Source organism: Pezoporus flaviventris, unplaced genomic scaffold (genome assembly GCF_033815535.1).
Source record: "Pezoporus flaviventris isolate CSIRO_AGI_PZ_B2104156 unplaced genomic scaffold, CSIRO_AGI_Pfla_v1 ptg000158l, whole genome shotgun sequence".
Lineage (NCBI taxonomy): Eukaryota > Metazoa > Chordata > Aves > Psittaciformes > Psittacidae > Pezoporus > Pezoporus flaviventris.
The window spans coordinates 920693-942395 of NW_026892706.1; the positions used below are offsets into that span (position 1 = coordinate 920693).

The window sequence follows — 21703 nt, forward strand, 5'->3', positions numbered from 1 at the left end:
ACACATGGACTACAGGGGAGAACATGCATGCAAGCAACTCTTATCCAGTCCTGAGTAAGCTTACTCTTACATGAGTTTTCCCATGACTAAAGCTTTCAGCCTTTTTTACCCTAGTGATTCCAGGATTTCTGGTGTTTACAGACCCTGTTCTGGCCCACAGTTGCAGTTTTAATATGTCAGGCCATAGAAGCTCTTAAATAATTCTGTTCCCAAGAAAGATGAGTGAAAACTTCCCCTCTTGTCACCATGGGGACTACAGTCTGCTATAGCACTCCAGCTTCAAGACAGTGGCCTCTAAAAGCCCCTAGCAGCAGTAAGAATGCTAACACTGCAAGTACTGCATTTGCCTAGCGTGTGTCCAAGCACAGATTCACATGGCATCAGATGAAAGTGTGAAGTGACTCGAACACATATGCAAAGAGCCGCTACACAGAAGAACAAGGATTCTTCTTGGAATGTCCCAGGCTGCAGCTGAACAGCTGCTTTTGTAAACAGTCTGTCTACCTCCTTTGTAGATACCTCTGGTTGTCTTCCAGAAGAAGAAAAACCACCACAGAAAGTCCACCACAACTCCCATCTTATGCAAACTAGGTAAGATACAGGTGTCAATGACTGGACAAGAATTACGACATCTTCTTAGCAGGGCACCAAATAGTGTCAGGATAGAGCAGACAATGGACAGATTTGAATCTATGAAGAGAGGGGAAAAAAATTAGATTGGAATTCTCCATACAGGGAGCATACTAGTATTGAATGTGTAGCAGTCTGAGCAGAGAGAGTGGGTCTATCTGCCTTTGGCACAGTAATGAGAGCTGACCTGAGAAAATAACCCCAGAAGTGGGTCTGAACATCTTACAGTTGATAAACATGAACAAGGTAGGGAGAATTTGTTTTGGAAGTGGACACTCACCGTGTTGGATCTTGCTGAAGGCCAAACACTCCTCCCACACTCACAACATTGTGTTTGTTCTCAGGGTCTCCGTAACTTAGGGTTACCTGTAAAAGTAAATAAAATTTCAAGATTTTAACACTAATGCAGAGAACAGTGGGGACAGTAGGATTATTCATGAGGTATAAGGAAAGACAAGGATCCTGTCTAATCTGAACTGTGGATTACATCTGAAAAACAGTGTTTAGTTTTAATATAAGCAATACTGGCACTGAACAGTAGCTATCAAATGGACCACAGCTCACTTAAAGGCAACGTGGAAGAATAAACGAAGGAGCTGAAAGTTGCATTGCTCTGAAGGATGAGTTATAAGCAGCTTTCTAAGGGCATTAATTCCACTAATACCTGTATCTTCACCAAATAATATATGTTCATCCTCACTGGCCATTGCCTGAAATCTGCAATAGTAGTGTCTTAGCACAGAGGGAAAATAGAAACGTTTGGCTGTTAAATGGCATGCAAAGGACTCCCATGTGACAAACCTGGCAGCAACATTTATAACTCAAACTCCAATTTGGTGCTATTCTACCACAGAAGCCCTGCATTAAGAAATCTTCAGGTGCCAGGTACACGATGACTCACAGTTTCTTTCTGATTGCAAATTTTCTGGATTTTGGGTCAGCTGTTACAGCTTCAGGGAAACAATGATCATCAATGCAACGCTGTATTCAGCCTACAGTTAAATTCACTAGTGTGAAGGAGATTACATGCTGCTGGAATTTGGCCCTAGGTGTACGCTTCTGCTGCCTAATACAATTGCCAGGAAAATGTAGCCAAGCAGTTTGCAGGGGCAAAACCACACTCCCTTTTGTTTATGGTGCCAAACAGCAAAAGGCAAAACCTCTGAATAGCCTTACAGCTCCATCTACTGCCCATGAGTAAAAAGGTATCCAAGCAATTAAAAATACTTGTTTTTTTTCCTAGAAACATTGATTCTGTTTCTTGAGATTCAGACAAATTATTCTTAAAAATGATCAGACATTTAACTATGTCTTAGCTGTTGAAGAGGTACTTGATACAGCTGCTACACTAGTCTTTTTGAATAGCATGAATTAAGACTGAGATTTTGTTAGGCAAAGACACAAATACTTTCTTTCATAGTAAGTAAACTAAGTACTGCCCCCTTCTACACTTGCTCCTATTGTGACTCATGGAAAGTCAGAGTTTAGAATGAGATGGAAGCATCATATCAGGGCTCAATGTAGCAGAACATATCCCCAAAGGAGGGCACTGCTGTATGACCTAACTGGCTAAGCTGAAAGTGTGCTTTTTACCTAACTGAACAAACTGGATGGGACACAGCTCCCAGGGCACAGACCAAGTCTGCAGACATCCTTCTTTGCTGAAGAGTGCTAAGTTTATGGAGAGTACTCTTTGTGATCAGATTGAGATGTAATTATAAGAACAAAACATGAGGCTTCCCTACCTGCTGCAGCACAGACTCGCCTTGTAGTCTTTGCAGATTTTCCAGATGGGAATGGAACAATGGGCTATGCAGCAGCTTTACCTCCAGCAGCCCTTCAATGATGTAGCCAATAGTGCAGTCGTCAGGAAGACGCACTCTTTCTGCAGTACTGATGAAATTACCCAAGCTGTGAGAAGGAGCACAGGAGATGAAATATGCTTTAAAACCTAACACACACATGTTGATGGAGGTCAGCTAGGAGCAGTGTTTACCTGGCCCAGGGACTCATCTTCAGAGCAAGACCTCTGCTGATACAGAATCCTGCTCCACCTGTGGCAAACCAGAATTTCACGGTTGTCTTCTGAAGAACAATAAGAAAAACACACAGTAGTTACTGATGATCAGATTTTCCCATTTGGCTGAACAGGGAAGGAAACCTGAGGTTCAACTGGATATCACATACTGTTGGAGTTCATCAACATACCTGAGTAAAGGAAGAGAAACAGACATCCACCCAGGAAACAAACCTATTATACATACGCACAGGAGGTCAGACTGAAGATTCATTTAACCCAGGACCCTACCTCTGAAAAACCACCAGGTTTGTTGCTTACAGATTATATAACTTGTTTTTATCAGGGAATCCTACAAACTCTCAAGGTTTTAAAAGCTTAGAAGGTCAGGATGTCTTTCAGACTAACTGCAAAGTTTGCTTACTGATCCATCACTTTGGACATGATCAGCTGCTTCAATGGGATGGTCCAGGCTTGGTCGTCCCACGTAGACATCCTGGCTGTGTGAGAAGGCAGATAAGAGACGCAGGAGAGTCCGAGGGTTCACGTAGTTGTCATCATCTACATGGCAAAACCATCTTCAAATAAAACAAAATAAGAAAGTTACGCAGAGCAAAGAAACGAGTTACAGGTTTAACAGCTGAGTCTTAGTCTTCCATGCTTGGAGCAGAAAAGTATTTCCCATTGTCTTGAATGACAAACTTTGCAAGATGAAAGCACCCACAGATTCTAATTCTGGAAAGAGGCTGAAATGAATAACCCTCTTTAGATTATCGTCTTTTCCATGTTTCAGATAATGATGGTTTACAAACACGGCTTCATACTGTGCTTCTTCCCTCTGCTCATTACTACATTCTAGCTAATGCTGCACTCCTTACTGGACCAGAGGTGGTTATTCAAAGTTTCCTGTGAATACAGAACTGGAAGAAACAAAGTCAATCAGAACAATGTGTTTCACCTACTTTTGCCCAGATTCCAGGAACTTATCATATTCCACAGACATCTTGCAGCAGAGAGCTTGCCGGGTGTGGACAGCGGAACAGTTGGTGTTGATCATATGATCCCCTAGAAAATCAGAGACCAGCTCTTTCAGGTTTGAGAAGCATGCATAGTCCAGAAAAGACTACAAAAGAAGGGCACATTTGGCACAAATACAGTACATCTGAAGCGCATATGGTGCACAAATGGAGAGTAAACTGCAGGACAGGTCTTATGGGTTATGCATATGGCATGTGGGCTGTACAGAACATAAAAATGTGAGTACAGGGTATGTGAATAGTGCCATGAGACTGTATGCAAAGGAAATACCTAATATAACTTTGAAACAGATAGACTTAACATTACTAAGAAGAAGGAAGTGGGTGCAAAGGGGAACCCAGTATTCAGGAAGTTCCAGGCATCTTGTCCAGGTGGTAAGAAGGAGCAGCATATTCTCCTGTGAAAGGAGAAGTTTTCTCTATCTTAACTTCCCTAATTGCTTGTACAGCATGAAAGAACAACTTCTAGGGCAAGTATGACAGAGACAACACTCAGCTCTAGCAGACAGCATGCACCTACACTACACAGCTTACCTGCTTTCAGACGTAGCTCCCGATCCTCCCAGTCTGTGAATATAAATGTCTGTGGAAGACAAAAATGGTTTGTCCGTATTCAAGAATTTCAGAAACTAGTTCCAGCTTTGGTCATCTGCAGTAAGAAGTCAGAAGGTTTCTCTCTTGTTAGTTAACAGTAGCCATCGGAAATGGGGTGGGGAGAACCCCAGCAACTCTACCCCCTGCCTTATTTGATAAGCTTTTACACTGCAAACAGAAGAGTCTCAGTAAAATAATAATTCATTTCAGCATCCAAGATTTTACTTCCCTCAGCTAGGGCTACAGACAGCTCATTTCCATATAGGAATGACTGATTTTTTTTGTAATACCTCCCTCCCTCTGCAACTCCATGCCCTCTCTTTGGCTAAGAGTCATCCTCAGGTGTTAAGCAAGCTAAAAGAAAGGAAAGAAAGGGTGGAAAGGTCCTGGTGGTAACAGTCTTGTTCCAACTGCTGGGCAAAACATTAACATGCTTGAATGGACTGAAATTCCCAAACAAGGGAACAAATTCCACATTATTCTATGGAAATCCTAAGTCGCTGAACTACTTAGACAAAACTTCCACTTAGATGTGCCAGCACTCAGGATCTTTCACTATCCTGTAGCATTTTCCAGTCATACAAAAGTCAGCAAACTGCTTCTGCTTGGACCACTGATCCCAGCTTGCACGTAACTACCTCAAACAACGATGAACTCTTTTGGAGGTAGGCTGAGACCTTCCCCAGTCTCCCTAGGAAAGAGGATTTCAACAAGCACAAGGAGAAAACGCAGCTGCCGCCCGGGAAAGCCCCGGGGCGAGGCCCCGGCCGCTCGCCCCGGCTCACCTGTCCCCTGGCCTGGGAGATCCAGGTCTGAAGCAGCAAGTCCAGCCGACTCTTGTGGTACTTCCTCGTGGTCTTCACGGCAATGAAGATGTCCTTCAGCTCCAGGCTTTCTCTGCCCGAGCCCCCGGCGGTCCCAGGGCGGCTCTTCCGCACGAGCTGCGAGCTGCCGGCGAGGCCTCCAGCCCCGTGCCCCGGCTCCCCGCGAGAGCTCGTCCGCGTGCCGGACACAGCGCTGCTTCCGGAGACCGGCCGCTGCGGCGGGGGCCTGCTCGACCCGGCGGCGGGCGGAGGGCGGCGGCGGGGCGCGCCGGGGGGCTGCCCCCGCGGCAACAGGAGCAGGAGCAGGGCGGCAGCGCTAACGGACAGCAGGAAGCAGGCCTTGCGGAGCCCCAGGCAGGGGCTCATGCTGCAGCCCCGCGGGCCCGCGCCGCGCTGCGCGGCCGCCTCATGGCCCCGCAGGCAGGCGTCGGGTCCGGGCGGGCCGGCGCCGGGAGCCCGGCCGCGCCTCCCGCTCTCCCCAGCAGCGCTCGGTCCCGGCCAGGCGGTCGCCGCGGCCGACAGAGGGCAGCGCCCGGGCACCCCGAGCCACTCTGACCGGCGGCAGAGGTCCGCCCCGGGCACCGTGGGCCGGCGAGCGCGGCCGGGCCCCACAGCGACGGGAGTCCCCCACGCCGCCGCCCGGGGCTCCGGCGGCAGAGGCGAGACGGGCCGCGGCCCCTTTAAGGGCTTCACCTGTCGGACGCGGTTCGGCGGCGCCGCGCGGGCCGGAAGTGGAAGCAGAAGCGGGGGGAGAGGCGGGGAGGTCAACCGGAAGTGGTAGCCGCGAGGGGAAGGATGCCGCTGCCCGTCCAGGTCTTTAACTTGCAGGTACGGGGCAGCCGCCGCCTCCCCCCGCCGCCGTTCCCGCTCCCGCGCTGCTCCCGCGCGGTGCTCGATGGCGCGGCGCGGCCTGGCCCTGCCGCGCCCCCCTGGGTGGCGCGGTGCGGCCTTCCCCCTCGGGTGCGCGCCCGTGGCTGCCTGGCGGGCAGGGGAGCCGCTCTCGGCCGGCCCTAGGCCCTCGTTCGCCCTTCCGCCGGGTCTGTTGTGTCGCTTCCGCTGGCGATCGCAGTGAACAGCGCCCAGCCTAGAGTCTGCCGGCGCCCACGGCGTTCCTCGCCGCCGCAGCGGCCCCCTTGCTTGATTTCCGCGTTGTATGTGCCGTAGGTAGGGCCTGGGTAGTGGCGCAGGGTATACCGAGGTGGCGATGAAGAGGAACTGAGAGTCGGCAGTGCAGGGGGAAAGCCGCAGGAACCCAGAGAGGGTCGGTGTACAGAGCCTGGACCTTCAGTAACAGCACAGGTGATCCCTTTGCGAGTTAACGGTCTCTCTTTCCTTTAGCAGCTAGCAAGTTCTCTGTCAGGGCACAGGGTTGCAGGAAGTCGGGACAGAATGAGGGATAGTTCAGAATCCAGCTCAGCTTCTTCATCAGTGGCAGGTCTGGACTGCACCCCCGCAGTAGGTCGCACCTTTTCGTGAGTACAGTCGGAGACTTCAGGGGAACGCCGGAGAATCGGCCTGTATGAGGCCTTGTGAGGAACTTTCCAACTGGGTGCCTTGCTGGGCTCAGGAAATCTTGGGGAAGGAGCATTATTTTATTGGCTGGAGTAGTTCTTAATTGAACTTTGCATCTTCCAAAATAAAGACTTAGCTTGAAAATGCCTGAGTTTGCCTGTCCTAGTGGGGCTTCCAGCCCACTTGTGGTTTTCCTTATCTGGGAGTTAAGAGAGAAAGGCAGAGTACAGCCTACCAGCGCAGCAGGACACAAATCATTCTGTTCCACCAGCTGGAGTTACTCTTAATTTCTGTAATGCTGATTTCTTCTAAGGAGCCCATATCAGGTTTTTCCTATGGTAGGCAAACACAGCCTAAAAAAAAACCAACCCTGACACTTAGTGTTTCTGATATAAGAAAAGAGATAAGGTAGATAAAAATGGAAAAAGTAATGGTCTCAATGTACGATGTCTTAAATGTTTATATGCACGGTTTTCCTGGGTAGTGATCTGAACAGTCAAACTCTCCTTTGCATCCTCCTCTCTTTCCTTCATGCAGAGAATCGTATTCTTTACTATACCAAGCTAGGAAACAGACATTTATATGCTTTACTTTAGATTTTGGGAGACCCACATCCGTGTTGAGATATGTACATATTTGGTACATACCAGTCTGTGAAAGAATAAGCAGGCTGTGGGGGAATACAAGATGGATCAAATTTTAGAGCTGCCCTGTTTCTCTTCACACACACCCCAACCCAACCCCCAAATCCCTCTAATAATTTATTTCTTAACAGACAACAAAATCGATTAAACCATGGAAATAATTTGGTGTTGGTGGGGACAAGGTGGTTTTGTCTTTTCTAAGGCCCACTTGTACAATTTGCTTCGAATCAGGTGTTGCTTATGGCAATATCTGCACAAATTCAGCATGTTTTTCCTGAGATCAAATCAGGAAAATAATATATGGAATGAATGTTCAGCACACTTTTGACTAGGAGAAGGAAAAGAATTTCATGCTAGCATGCCGGTTTTGTTTGTGGGACTGTATAGTAAATTGGTCTTTGTCATGGTTTAACCCCAGCCAGTATTCCCAGGCGGTCTCCCATCCAAGTGCTAACCAGGTTACTTCTTAAATGGGAAGACCTGCAGGCATTGTCTTGATATAGCTGTACTGATGTCACTGAACTGGTTCAAAGCAGTGCAAGATATACTGGGAGAAAAAAATTCTGCTGTTCTGCAAAGGACAGTCTGTGTGACCAGTTGGACTCAGATAGTGGGATAGTTCAACTGATAATTATTTTTTCCCCAGTATTTGTTAGGATCTCTGGAATTATCATTCTGCATTCTGTTCTTTACATTTTTTTAATACTCTTAAAAGTGTAACAGTTGTCATCTTTTTTTTGTCTCTGCACCCCCACCCCCCTCCCCCCCCCCCCCCGAAAAATACCCAACAACTACTTTTAAGCATTGAGTAAAGCCCCTTTGAAAGGTTCTTGTGATTTTTGGGGTATTTCTGGAGCTCCTTGAGCTGAATGTTAATGCCTGCACTTGCTCAAGGAAGAGAAATGCAACAATATATGGCATTTAGGGTGCATGCCTGAGATACTTTGTAGAACCAGATTTATTGACCCCTTCACTGTCTTGCCTAATAATCTACCAAACAAAATAAGATGTTCTGTGGGAATGCTGAGCCTTAGTGCTGCTTGTTTGAGACAAAGCATGGTGCTGAGTAGTGGTATTGCTAGAGAAAAATGCTAAACATGTCCAAAGACTGAGGAGTGTTTTTTCATTTAAAAAATGAATGTGTATTTAAGCAAGTTCTTAATAGATTGAATCACATAGGGTTTTTTTGCCCAAATGTAATAAACTACTTTTCACTTCATTTTGCATTTCTAGGGTGCAGTAGAACCCATGCAGATTGACGTAGATCCACAAGAAGATCAGCAAAATGCACCTGATATCAACTATGTGGTGGAGAACCCCACTCTGGTATGTGCTGGTTGAGGGCTAGTGGATTACATTTCTTGGGCATGGACTCTTCCTTTGAGGTTTTAGAAAAACCCTCATTTTACTCCTTATCAAATTGTTATGTAGAGATTAACAGATTCTCTTCAAAGCAAGGTGGGGTAAGAATAGCCATGATCTCCTCTGTAGCTCCTAGTCGCGTACTGACCTTTACTGAACTTTCTGAGATGAAGGAGGAATCGCTGCTTTGTGACTTCCTGCTTGCTGCCTGTTTGAGACAGTTTCCGTTCTGAGATAGTTTAGTCCATCTCTGATTACTTAGAGATGCGTAATTCCTGTATTTTGAGGCTTGGTCTTTGAGGAGCAAGGCTCAGGTGCTTTAAGTATATAAATCAGGATTTAATTCTTTCATTGTTTGATCCTCTGGAGACTGACTAAAGCCCACAGAACTGTAGAGTTATAAAAGGCTGTATTTGCTCGTATCAGTTTCTTCAATTTTTAGTTTGTTTTTGACTGTTTGATACTTAGAGCAATTTTTATGTATTAGCTCTGTAACACTGAGAGATGGTTGTTGCAGAAGAGAACAAAAATATTGATTGAAAAAGTTAAAGCAACATTAAAATTGCAAAATAAAGCATTTAGTTAGGAAGCTTTGGATCTCACATAACTTCTGGAGCTTTAAATGGTTCCTCTTCTCCCTGTGCGTAATTAGCAATTGTCACATGGTTACTCACTCTGTACTGCACAACTCTCTTTTTTAGTGTTTTTTGTTTGATTTGTTAGTTTGGTCTTTTTTGTTTGTTGTTTGGTTTGGTTTTTAGCTATGACCTGATACTTTGTTTGATTTCATTGCATTTCAATTCTGTTCTGAAGCTAGAGTGATGAAGCAGTTATGTTGTGACCTTTGTCTTTGCTATTGCTATAGATCTAGTGTGCCGCAAAACTTAGCAATTTTCTTTTCACTGTAACTTATGTGAGGGACCATAATTACCCTTTGACATTCAAAGAGCTGAAGAGTGAAGTGAAATTACTTGGGTATTTCAGGAGTATTGCACGCCATCAGGCATGAAATTGTGGAAGAAAGAATACTCATGTTATATGTTTGAAGTTATGAGGCAAATAAAGCAGGAATCCTAAACACAAATTTTCAGTGCACACGATGGTGTTTAAATCTCAGAGCAAGGTCATTCATGTTAGAAAATGTTACCGTGACATCTGTAACGGTATCTTAATTTAGACATGCAGGGGTGAGGGGGTCAGACATGACACAGGATGTGTATTAGATGTAGGCAGGCAACCTGCATTGGGTCTCTCCTACTGACTAAATGCTTGACTTTGCCCTGAACACTCTGCTATAGTTGCTTGCATGTGGACTTCTGACTTCAGGCAAGCTCCCTGCCATGCTGTATCATATCTTTACTAGTCATTTTGTGCTTCTCTTCTCCCTTCCACCCCAAGGCTTAAAATCTGTTAAGTGTTCAGAATTTAAAACTCAAATCCTTCCTCAAGAGTAAAAGATCCTGTATGTTCTCAGAGGAGATATTTTAAGAAATTAGTGGGAAAAAAAGAATGCAAACTGTCATATAGAAACCGGTTTTAATTATTTTTCAAGGAAGAACCACATTTGGAATGGCTTTCTGGTTTAGGAAACTTCAGCTCCAATGATGGAAACTTGATAAAGTTACTAGCAGGTGATTCAGCTGATGCTTACAATGGATGATCTGATGCCTTATGGACAGCATCACACCTGAAATAAAGAAAGGAAAATTGTGATGTACTGCATGTTTCTGAGGAAATTGCTAACCTTTGAAGAAAATGAAAATGGAATAAGCTTACCTGATATTTCATTTGTCTGAGTCGTGTTGCTCTCCATAGAGGGGTCAGGGCTGCAGGCAAACCTGTGCAGGTCACAAAGTAGTAGCCTGATTTTGTTTTGCATCTTCACCTTTTAAGAGCAGATCTTGTTTGCAGGATTTGGAGCAGTACGCCTCGAGCTACAGTGGGCTGATGCGAATCGAGCGACTGCAGTTCATTGCTGATCACTGCCCCCAGCTGCGGGTGGAAGCTCTCAAGATGGCTCTTTCATTTGTCCAGAGAACTTTCAATGTTGATGTGTACGAAGAAATACACAGAAAGTTGTCTGAGGCCACCAGGTACTAAAAGATCATGGGAACCTGGGGAGCTTTTTTATTTAAGAGCAGTGTGCCACAGTCTGGGACTTTGCATATAATAACAGGATGTTCCATATGCAAATTGTCTTTACCCTTAGAATTTGATAGCAGTGAAATATCTGTGTTCAGGCCTAAGGTCTCACGCTTTTTAAAAAGATTAACACTAAAGACATAATCTCATTCTGAAGTCTTAGTATTTTAAAAGGCTACAGGCAGATATTGAGGGGAGTTTAGTCCTTGCAACTACTTCAAATAGGAATTAGCATAGTTGTCTTTTCTTAGTAGATTCTGCAGATGAAGCCTCTTCTAGATGCTCTGGTGTTCAGAAATTAAAACCATGTCTGTTTGTCTTCTTTTGGTTTGTCCCCCTCCCACAACAAGTTTGCTGGTTGAGGGTAGCCTTTGATACATCACTTGGCCATCCACACTCCCTGTCTTTCCGTTATTTTTGTTCCTATGCATACTGATTTCTTTTCTGTTTTGCCCTGGGAGTCTTTACCACGTATGTGTGACAGTATGTTCATTGCAGGCTGTGAAAAGGACTGTTGGCAAAAACACCCAAAGAACCCCACCCAAAAAACTCAGAATGTTTAAAATACTGGCATGTGAGTTCAGTGCTAGTATTGTTGATCTGAGCTGGATGGAAAAAGAAGTTGGATAGTATCTGTACAGTGTAGGTTTGCAACCAAGCCATTGCAATATCACTGGGGGGAGAGCTCATAAACACTTGCACCCTGTGTCCTGTATAGAGATGTTTGATTGGATTCAGTGACTCTTTAGAGTCATTAAATATTTCCATTGTAGCTCTGTTATTAACTTGCTTTCAGTTGTTTTATAGAGCAGGTTGTTCCTGAAAAATTAGCAATGACTTGCTTGTCAATAAAATAACTGCAAAAGATCAGTAGGATAACATTGAGAAGAATTTGTAAACATCTGTGGTGCTTTCTGATCGATGTTACTGTTTTCACTGGAGATCTTGGCATCTTTCCCCCCATCCGCCCCCCATTCTTGTTTTCTCTTTGGTCTGGTTTATGTGTGCAGAGCTGTTTGTTAGGATAGCAGGGCCACTGAGTAGACCTCTGTTTTGAAAAGTTTGCAACATAATAGCCCCACTCTAACTCTTTCCTTTTAGAGAACTGCAGAATACACCCGATGCTGTCCCTGATAGTGGAATTGAACCCCCTCCTCTTGACTCAGCTTGGGTTGAAGCTACACGCAAAAAAGCTCTTCTTAAACTGGAGAAACTCGACACAGATCTGAAAAATTACAAAGGGAACTCCATCAAGGAGAGTATCAGGTGAGATGCAGAAGGCTCTGCTGGAGCAAGGAAGAGCATTTTGCTCCTCCAGGCACCTAACACAGGATGTCAACTGCATTCAGTGCCTTAGGTCAGTGTGTTGAGTTACTTGTTTGGAACAAACTGACTGTGTCCCTTTCTGAGCACACAGTTCATTGGTATTTTAATTCCTGTGTTCCAGGAGAGGCCATGATGACTTAGGGGATCATTACCTTGACTGTGGGGACCTCAGCAACGCTCTCAAGTGTTACTCACGAGCCCGTGATTACTGCACCAGTGCTAAACATGTTATCAACATGTGCCTCAATGTCATCAAGGTAGGAGGGTTTGCAGGAAGTGGTACTTGGTGTCTTTCTGATATCTGCTATGAAGGCCACCTATACTTTGTTCTGGTTACACTTCTTATGTCTGTAATGATACTGCTTATCTAAAGTAACACCATTTATCCATGCCTGTTCTGCACTGTTTCTGGCTCTCTACAGGTCAGTGTCTACCTCCAGAATTGGTCTCATGTTCTGAGCTATGTAAGCAAGGCTGAGTCTACACCAGAAATTGCAGAAGTAAGGTCCTGCTTTTTAACTTGCATGAGTATTCCCTTTGTTTTCTGTCTGCAAAATTTGTACAACTATTTATTCCTTTCCGCTTTCATTACTTGCTCTCTATAAGACTCCTTTCATCTTACAGCCTGTTCATTCTCTAATTCAGTCTCCTTGGCTGCTGTACTATTTCTTTTCTGTTGTTGCTTTTATACCATGATTTGTTTGTAGGAAATCTGACTCATGGTAAAACCAGACTTCCTCGTTCCTGCTATATTTCCCAAGACAAATGAGATGAAGTTATCTTGCTGTTGAGATTTGCAAGTTAATTATTAGGATGAATTATCTCAAGGACAGTTGTGATCAAAATGGTTTTCATACTGTTTGCTCACTACTGCTTTTCTTAACCTTTAGCAAAGAGGAGAAAGAGACAGCCAGACACAAGCAATTCTCACCAAACTGAAATGTGCAGCAGGTGAGTGAATCCTTCAGCTTCCTGTATTGTCTCCTCATCATTCTGCCTGTTAACTATCCACAGGGTTCTCTGATGGCAGTGTGCACTTTGTTTATTTTTTCTCTCAGATTTGTCAGACTTTATTTTCTCACCAGAAATGCAAAATTTGACAGAGCTGATGAGATGTAACTGCTGACTTGTTTTTGCTATGTCTTTCTTCTCCGTAAATTTCTTCAGAGAGGATGCCAGTGTGAGTCAGCGTAGTTCAAAGGACACTAGATACTGCCTGAGAGTCTCATTTCATTTCAGTATTGAAGGCACTAGCAGCCATGCCAGGGGCCTGTTGGACTCTCCGGATTTTGCAGTTTCTCCTCATTTGTATGCTGTCATAAACTAACTTTTCTTGGTTCCTAGGCTTGGCTGAACTAGCTGCTCGGAAGTACAAACAGGCAGCAAAGTGCTTCTTATTGGCATCATTTGATCACTGTGATTTCCCTGAGGTGAGGACTAAGAGAGAGGTGTGTGCATGTCTTGAAGGGGTTGTAATTCATCGAAGTATTAGGCTGTAAAATTCAGATGTTGTAGTTATATTCACAGCACTCCTGCATAGTTTGGTGCTGTGAATTGTGTTGGTTTTTTGGGCTTTCAGTTTTGAGTTTCATTTTTCTTTTTTAGTCTCAGTTCTTGGGTTCTCTAAATGATATACTCTAGATCACATGGGAACTATCTGTGAGATTTGTATATCTCACATCTCAGATCTATGTATTCGTAGCTCAATCTGTCTGTTGGAATTGGCTTCTCCTGTCCTAACAGTGGACAGTCACTCAGGCTCTGGGTGAATGCCTGAGAGCATGCTGAGTAGTTCCACTGCATTTGACAGGGCCTAATCTTGTCACTGTGTGAAGGGGAGGACTGGGGTAGAATACTTAATTCCATCCTTCTGCCATTTTAGTAGTCAGTGACAGCTTCCTGTCTCTCTCCCTGCCCTCTTTCCAGCTGTTATCTCCCAGTAATGTGGCTGTGTATGGTGGTCTCTGTGCCCTTGCTACCTTTGACCGTCAGGAACTGCAACGAAATGTTATCTCCAGCAGGTAAGTGATGCCTTGAGAGGAGTTTGTATGTCCTGGACATCTTTTGGGACATGGGAGTTGAGAGTGGATTCTGTCAGAAGTAATAGCTTTCCTATATAGGAGAAAAAGAATCACAGAGCTTCAGTTTGGCTATAGCATTAAGTGACATTTCACTGTCTAAACCGCAGTGGTTAATTTTTGTATTACAATGGCAGTTTCCAGCCCAGGTCAAATCCAGCATATGCATAGCCCAGTTTTCTCTCTCCCTTACTGGTGCATATCAGATATTAATTCAAAGGTGTAGAGCCCTACAGAGGCAGCTGTAAGACAATTTGCCATCATGTTATCACTTGTTCTGGTGTACATTAGTTGTATTAATACAATTTAATAATTCTTAATGCAACTTGCGGCGTAATCTAACTGTGATGTATACGAGGTTAAGAGAATTACAGCCTTGGGAAGAAAATGGATATTTGTGTGTCATAGATTGAATTGCAGTGATACTGAATTCACAGTATCACAGTATGTTAGAGATTGGAAGGGACCTCAAAAGATCATCTAGTCCAATCCCCCTGCCGGAGCAGGAACACCTAGATAATGTTACACAGGAATGTGTCCAGGCGGGTTTTGAATGTCTCCAGGGAAGGAGACTCCACAACCTCCCTGGGCAGCCTGTTCCAGTGTTCCGTCACCCTCACCAAGAAGAAGTTTCTTCTCAAGTTTAAGTGGAACCTCTTGTGTTCCAGTTTGTACCCATTACCCCTTGTCCTATCATTGTTTGCCACTGAGTAGAGCCTGGCTCCATCCTCTTGACACTCCCCCTTTATATATTTATATACACTAATAAGGTCACCCCTCAGTCTCCTCTTCTCCAAACTAGAGAGACCCAGCTCCCTCAGTCTTTCACACACACAGTATCACAGTATCACAGTATGTTAGAGATTGAAAGGGACCTCGAAAGATCATCTAGTCCAATCCCCCTGCCGGAGCAGGAACACCTAGATAATGTTACACAGGAATGCGTCCAGGCGGGTTTTGAATGTCTCCAGGGAAGGAGACTCCACAACCTCCCTGGGCAGCCTGTTCCAGTGTTCCGTCACCCTCACTGAGAAGAAGTTTCTTCTCAAGTTTAAGTGGAACCTCTTGTGTTCCAGTTTGTACCCATTACCCCTTGTCCTATCATTGCCACTGAGTAGAGCCTGGCTCCGTCCTCGTGACACTCCCCCTTTATATATTTATAGACACTTATAAGGTCACCCCTCAGTCTCCTCTTCTCTAAACTATAGAGACCCAGCTCCCTCAGTCTTTCCTCATAAGGGAGATGCTCCACTCCCTTAATCATCTTCGTTGCCCTGCGCTGGACTCTCTCCAGCAGCTCCCTGTCCTTCTTGAACTGAGGGGCCCAGAACTGGACACAATACTCCAGATGCGGTCTCACCAGGGCAGAGTAGAGGGGAAGGAGGACCTCTCTCGACCTACTAACCACCGCCCTTCTAATACACCCCAGGATGCCATTGGCCTTCTTGGCCACAAGGGCACAGTGTTGGCTCATGGTCATCCTGTTGTCCAATAGGACCCCCAGGTCCCTCTCCCCTACACTGCTCTCTAACAGGTCGTTCCCCAACCTATACTGGAACCTGGGGTTGTTCCTGCCCAGATGCACGACTCTGCACTTTCCCTTGTTATATTTCATCAAGTTATTCCCTGCCCAACTCTCCAGCCTGTCAAAGTCTCGCTGGATGGCTGCACAGCCTTCTGGCATGTCAGCCACTCCTCCCAGCTTAGTGTCATCAGCAAACTTGCTGATAGTACACTCAATTCCCTCATCTAAATCATTGATGAATATATTAAATAATACGGGTCCCAGTACTGACCCTTGAGGCACTCCACTAGTTACAGGCCTCCAACTAGACTCTGCCCCATAGACTACAACTCTCTGGCTTCTCTCCTTCAGCCAGTTCGCAGTCCACCTCACTACCTGATCATCCAGACCACACTTCCTCAATTTAGCTGCGAGGATGCTGTGGGAGACTGTGTCAAATGCTTTGCTGAAGTCAAGGTAGACCACATCCACTGCTCTGCCATCATCCATCCACCGTGTTATATCCTCATAAAAGGCTAAGAGATTGGTCAAGCATGATTTCCCCTTGGTGAAGCCATGTTGACTGCCCCTCATAACCCTCTTATCCTTGACATGCCTTAAGATGGCACCAAGGATAAGATGGTCAGCCAAGTGTATGGAAGCAATAATTTTAAACTGATGTGAGAAAAGGGTTGTTATAGTGCTATTTTATTGGCTGATTCATAGGTTGAGATCCCAGGGTTTGCAAATCTGTGATGGAGAATTGGGAGAGCGCTGAGAAAGTGTGCGCACCCCAAAGATTTCCCACACTTACGATAGGTTATTTTCCTAAGACAGTTGCATGCTCAACTTGCCTATGCCATGCTGTCCTTAGTGAAGGCTGTAAAGCTGGCTAGCGCAGACCACAGTGCATGCACAAACATGGCCTGTTTTTTCTGGTGGTGTGTCCTCATTTTGACCTATTCCTACTAACATTTTTTTTGTTTTGTGTGGACAGACACTTCTGCTTGGTTTGTCAAAAGTCTCTTGCCTTCCTTCACCATAGCTCTGATGCTGTGCTGCCTTTCTTTGTGTTCCAGGCTCCCAGCCCTGTTGAAAATGGTTTGTGTGATCTGTTAGAGAGTAAAATCTTGGCATTTTCAAATCTTAGTGAGCGTTTGTAACCTTGCAACTTGGAGTGATGGGGTTGTGGGCTATTTAAGTGGTGGGTTCCAATGTCTTATCACTGTCATCTTTACCTGTAGCTCCTTCAAATTGTTTTTGGAGCTGGAGCCACAGGTTCGTGACATCATCTTCAAGTTTTATGAATCTAAATATGCTTCATGCCTGAAGATGCTGGATGAGATGAAGGTGAGTTGCAGGATAAGAGTGCAGAACCAGACCCTTCGCCTGCCTTCACTGAGAAGCAGAGACTGTTAAAAGTAGCTACTAAGAGTGTTCAGCTGTTCTGTGTCTTCTGTCTCGTGATAAGGCAAATGGAAATTGGGAGTAGTTTAGCAAGTTTTTTAAAATAGATTGCTATATTTATTCCTTCTTGTTTTATGGCATTGTCTTGCTGTAGTGTAATACTCTTAATGTGCAATTATATACACGTATTTGTTTCAGAATATAAGAATAATATTTGGATGTCTGTTTGTGTTTGTGTTTGTTTGCACAGGACAACCTGCTGCTGGACATGTACCTTGCACCTCATGTCAGGACACTTTACACCCAGATTCGAAATCGTGCCCTTATTCAGGTAATTGTTCCTGTAATCCTCAGAGTTGGATGAACAGTAAGAAAGGCCGTATCTTTGTAATTGCTTTTCCCATGGTTTTCCAGAGGGCAGGGGGTACAGTTGGCAACTGAGTGTTTTCTTCTTCCTAGTACTTCAGCCCCTATGTGTCAGCAGATATGCGCAAGATGGCCACTGCTTTTAATACTACAGTGGCTGCTCTGGAAGATGAACTTACACAGCTGATCCTGGAGGGACTGATCAATGCCAGAATAGACTCGCACAGTAAGGTGAGTGCATCAGAGCCACTGAACAGCTGTACTAAGACTAGAAACTCTCCATTCTGGAACACTTTGAATTCACCTGTTGTGACTGGTATGTTCAGTAGGGCTGAGCTGTGTGTGAACTCAGAGTCCATGATACCTTGGGTTTGTACCCTTGTGCAGAAAGGACTTCCTGCTGTGGAACCCTGTCACAGCTCTTGTGTACAGTTCTCTGTATTGGTTACAGATTCTTTACGCTCGAGATGTAGATCAGCGTAGCACAACTTTTGAGAAGTCTTTACTAATGGGCAAAGAGTTTCAGCGCCGTGCCAAAGCCATGATCCTGCGTGCTGCGGTCTTGCGCAACCAAATACATGTGAAGGTATGGGCGTGTTAAATGTGGACTTCGAGACAATGTAAAGATGTTAAATTTTTTTCTTTTTTTTGTAACCAAAACTATCAAAATTGGTGAATTGAAGATTCTGGGGGGAAATGGATTTTTTGTGCTTATGATTGGACAGATTCTCACAGTAGTAAATATAAATACATAAGGAACAGAAGTTTCTGGCCAACACATTCACCTGCTTATACAATGCAGAATGTCCTTTGAAGGTCACATGCTTGGGTTGATTCTAACTTACTCATTCGTTACATATCTTTTATCAAAACAAATATTGGTTTTAGTAATTTTTTTTGGCAGAGGAAGTAAAAAATGCATGAATTGCTTGGAGTATTCCTTCCAGGATGCAGTTCCAAAAGAACGCCCTCAGGGAAGATAGGCCGTCTGCCACAGAACATGTAAAATTCTATAGTATATTAATCTCTATGATGACTAAATAGCAGATAGGATTCAACTTCTAGGGCCAACAGCAACTTGTACATAGTAAATAAGAGTGGCTTAAAAGTTCTGATTTGACTTTTTTAGTAACAGTTGTTGTGAACTGTAACTGTAGAAGTTGTAAAGACAAAGCTTTTGAAAGCCATCGTTATTTATGAGTTGGGGGTGTGCTCTCCCACTGTTGTTAATCCTGCTGTTCTTCACCTATGCTTCATTTGGTCTCTCAGGAAGCACCCTGCAGGATATTTACATGTCACTAACGAGGATGTGTTTTGGTCTTGTTGCAGTCTCCTCCGAGAGAAGGTAGCCAAGGGGAACTTACTCCAGCAAACAGCCAGTCCAGGATGAGCACCAACATGTGAAAAACTTCGTGTACTACCAAAAGAAATGGTCCCTCCAGGACTGTACCCATTGTCTCACCCACTAACTGCTGAGCTTCACAAACTGTCCCTGTCTCCCTCACTTCTTGGTCAGATTGAGAGGGTCAGGGCTGACGGTGGATAATAATGAATATTCCTATAACTTCAATTCTCCTTGAAAAGAAATTCTTTCTAAAAACAGCATCCCTGCAATGGGTCATCATTTCAATTTTGGTAGAACATCTTCCTCCATTTTCCTTCTCCACCACTCCATAAAGAGCTGTCAGGTTATTCACACAGATGCTGATTTAAGAGTTTTTCAGCTGCTATTAGTTTTCATGTTTCAAAGCTGCAAAAATAGTGTTAAGTTGAATGGACATGTGTGATCTAAGATGAATTTCACTAGCCTGGAAGTTTTGCCTTGATTTTTAGCAGTGCTGAGCTTTCAGTTTATTCCAGATAAACTTCCATTGCTTGCAGTTATGGAGGTAGAGTTCTGGTGGGAGAGGAGACTTCCTCTGAGAAACCCTTAATGACTTTTTCACTTACACTAGAAAACACGGCACCGCTTCCATGCATTCAGTCACAGGCCTTTATTTTAGGGTGTTATGTTTACCTGGATACAGGTTTTTTCTCTTTGGACTCTGTTTTCAAAGACCTGTTTGCTAATGTTTTTCCCACTTGTGTGTGACCTGCCTTTGGGGTCTAGTGTTATCATAGCAGTAAATTTCTTACTTCATGCAAATACTGCTGCTTGTCCAGTCTTACTGCCATAGTGTGTGATGGTTTCCCAACATGTGCAACACTTGCTTCTGGTAGCATGGATAAATGCCATAAAATACCACTCAAGTCCTGGGGAAGAGCTGAAAACAGCCAATTTAGGTGCCTGCTCTCCAGGTGCATTTATTCTGCTTTTCCTTTTATAAAGGGATTAAAGGTGGCAGCCCAGGTGTGTGTGTTCTGTGTTAACAAAAGGAGATATGCACTGAATTTTCTGAAGTCACTGCAGCTTTGCATTCAGCTGATGCATAAGGCAAGCTAAGAATTTTGATCCAGCCCTGACTGGTCTGGCAACTGCCTCAGCTGACTCCAGATGTTCCTGTTACTGTGTTCATGCTTTTCCTCTTTTTCCTTTTTTTTTTTTTTTTTTTTTTTAATGAGTTGTTCTATCTCGTGCATTAAAGAACAGGATTAAAAAGCTTGTGAGTATTTGGAGTTTTGTATTAAAGTTGGGGTTTGGTCTCAAGCCATTGATTTTTTGCTAAGCTTGATGGTGTTTTGTAGGCTATTGTATTGTCATTTCCAATGTGATTCAAGATGTAGTTTGGATGAACTGTGAAGAAAGGACAACTTGAGAGAATGTTCTGGTTGCAAAACTCCTGGACTGCATTTGCACAGAGGCTCAATTGCAGCAGTGCTCTCTCCCTCTGGCTTTCTGTGCTTTTCATGACTTAGGTGCAGTAGTTCCTGTAAGTTCTTTGGTTAAAAGTCTTCCATTTGTCATGGGAAAACTCTCTCTGAGAGAAATGTATGAGATTGAGTAGTTAGAAGTTTGGTAAATTCATAATGCATAATGAGTAAATTCGTATTTCATAATGCCTAATGACTTTCTTGTCAGGAAAGAAATAATTCAGTACACGTACGAAAAGCTACAGATCGAAGGGTAGCTGCATTAGCAAAAAATGGTCTAATTCAAACAAGAATTTGAGTGGAAAGCTCTGAAAATCTGTAGACCAGGCCAGGTAATCTTCTTGTCCCTGATCTCACAGACACCACTGTTTCAGTTCTTTAGTGCTTCTACAGCTGTAGCTTTCGCTTTGACTCTTATACTCCATGTGCCTTTGAAGTCTATGTGTATATAAAGTTTGTAGCCTGTAAATCCATGCTGAGATCCAGGGGTTTGTCTCCCAGTGCCCAGTACAGGGGCTGATGTGCTGCTTTTAGACCTTTTTTTTTTTTCTTTTAATCCTGCCTGTCTCTTCTCACGAGCTCTTTGCCAACACAGGCATTTGCCTTCCTTTTTGTCAGGTGAATGACTACTACTTTTTTGAGTGCCTCTGAAAATAGATTTAGACACAAGAATCCAATCTCCCTCAAACCCAAAGACAGGGTCATTTTCACCATCATTCTGCATGCAGAGCTTTGCCTTTTCCTCCCCCTATTTCAATTCAACTTAACTACTGTGTATCTTCTTGAAGGCCTGTGAAACAGTAACAAAATAGGACATGACCTTGCTCACTTGGCAGGCTGAATTTTTTTTATTATACAGGGTAATGAGTATATTGCCTGAAAGCAATCCCTAGTTAGTGTGGGTGCAGATGTGTCCAGCCTGAATGGTAAATGGCTCAGCTTTATTTATGTTGTAATACTGCCTCCTAATTCACCAGCTTTTTTAATTAAGGAATGACAGTGGTCATCTCCACCTCCTCAATCGCAGTGTATCAGCTTCTAGAATGTCTTGGAAGTTCAGGTTGAAACTTTTTCCACTCGTGTGGAAAAGCGCGTTCTGTGTTGCCGTGCCTGCCTGAGCAGTTTCCAGCCCTGTGGGAGGAGCACTGCAGTCTTCTGCCACAGCATGGGACAGGAGCCCACAAGACAAGTGTGCATCTGTCTGCATTGCCTATTCAGAAAGGCCTTGGAAGAGCAGGTAGGGACGCATATGCCTTAAACACTAATTCTGTATAGAGATGTCCAAATTGGGATTCCCAAGAATAAGGACCTTCCTTAATTTAGGAGCCTAACGCCAGCTTGATCCTTTCTTCACACTGGTGATTCTGTGATGAGGCTGCTTGTGAGAGATGTGTTCTGAAATCCCACTGTGTGGTTAAGAATGTGACTTGAATGTCTCACATAGCACCA

The 21703-nt window shown here is 44.3% G+C and overlaps 2 protein-coding genes across 3 annotated transcripts; one reads left to right on the forward strand and one right to left on the reverse strand.

Moving 5' to 3' along the window:
• Positions 1–417: 417 nt before the first annotated feature.
• Positions 418–5569, reverse strand: RFNG (RFNG O-fucosylpeptide 3-beta-N-acetylglucosaminyltransferase). The gene is made up of 8 exons (XM_061479938.1): positions 5064–5569; positions 4219–4267; positions 3610–3712; positions 3072–3225; positions 2627–2715; positions 2376–2541; positions 911–996; positions 418–690 (listed from the first exon to the last, which is right to left on the reverse strand). Exons 1-8 carry the CDS (start codon positions 5466–5468, stop codon positions 624–626), a joined length of 1119 nt encoding a protein of 372 aa, XP_061335922.1. The 5' UTR covers positions 5469–5569; the 3' UTR covers positions 418–623.
• A 209-nt stretch (positions 5570–5778) lies between these two features.
• Positions 5779–20043, forward strand: GPS1 (G protein pathway suppressor 1). Of its 2 annotated transcripts, XM_061479910.1 has the most exons (15): positions 5789–5930; positions 6267–6401; positions 8492–8584; positions 10532–10713; positions 11864–12028; positions 12210–12345; positions 12511–12588; positions 12979–13039; positions 13433–13518; positions 14015–14109; positions 16915–17020; positions 17328–17408; positions 17537–17674; positions 17895–18029; positions 18773–20043. In XM_061479910.1, exons 3-15 carry the CDS (start codon positions 8507–8509, stop codon positions 18845–18847), a joined length of 1416 nt encoding a protein of 471 aa, XP_061335894.1. In that variant the 5' UTR covers positions 5789–5930; positions 6267–6401; positions 8492–8506; the 3' UTR covers positions 18848–20043. The 2 variants fall into 2 exon arrangements, with proteins under 2 accessions (XP_061335893.1, XP_061335894.1); XM_061479909.1 differs by lacking the exon at positions 6267–6401 and having other exon boundaries at positions 5779–5930.
• The last annotated feature ends 1660 nt before the right edge of the window (positions 20044–21703 follow it).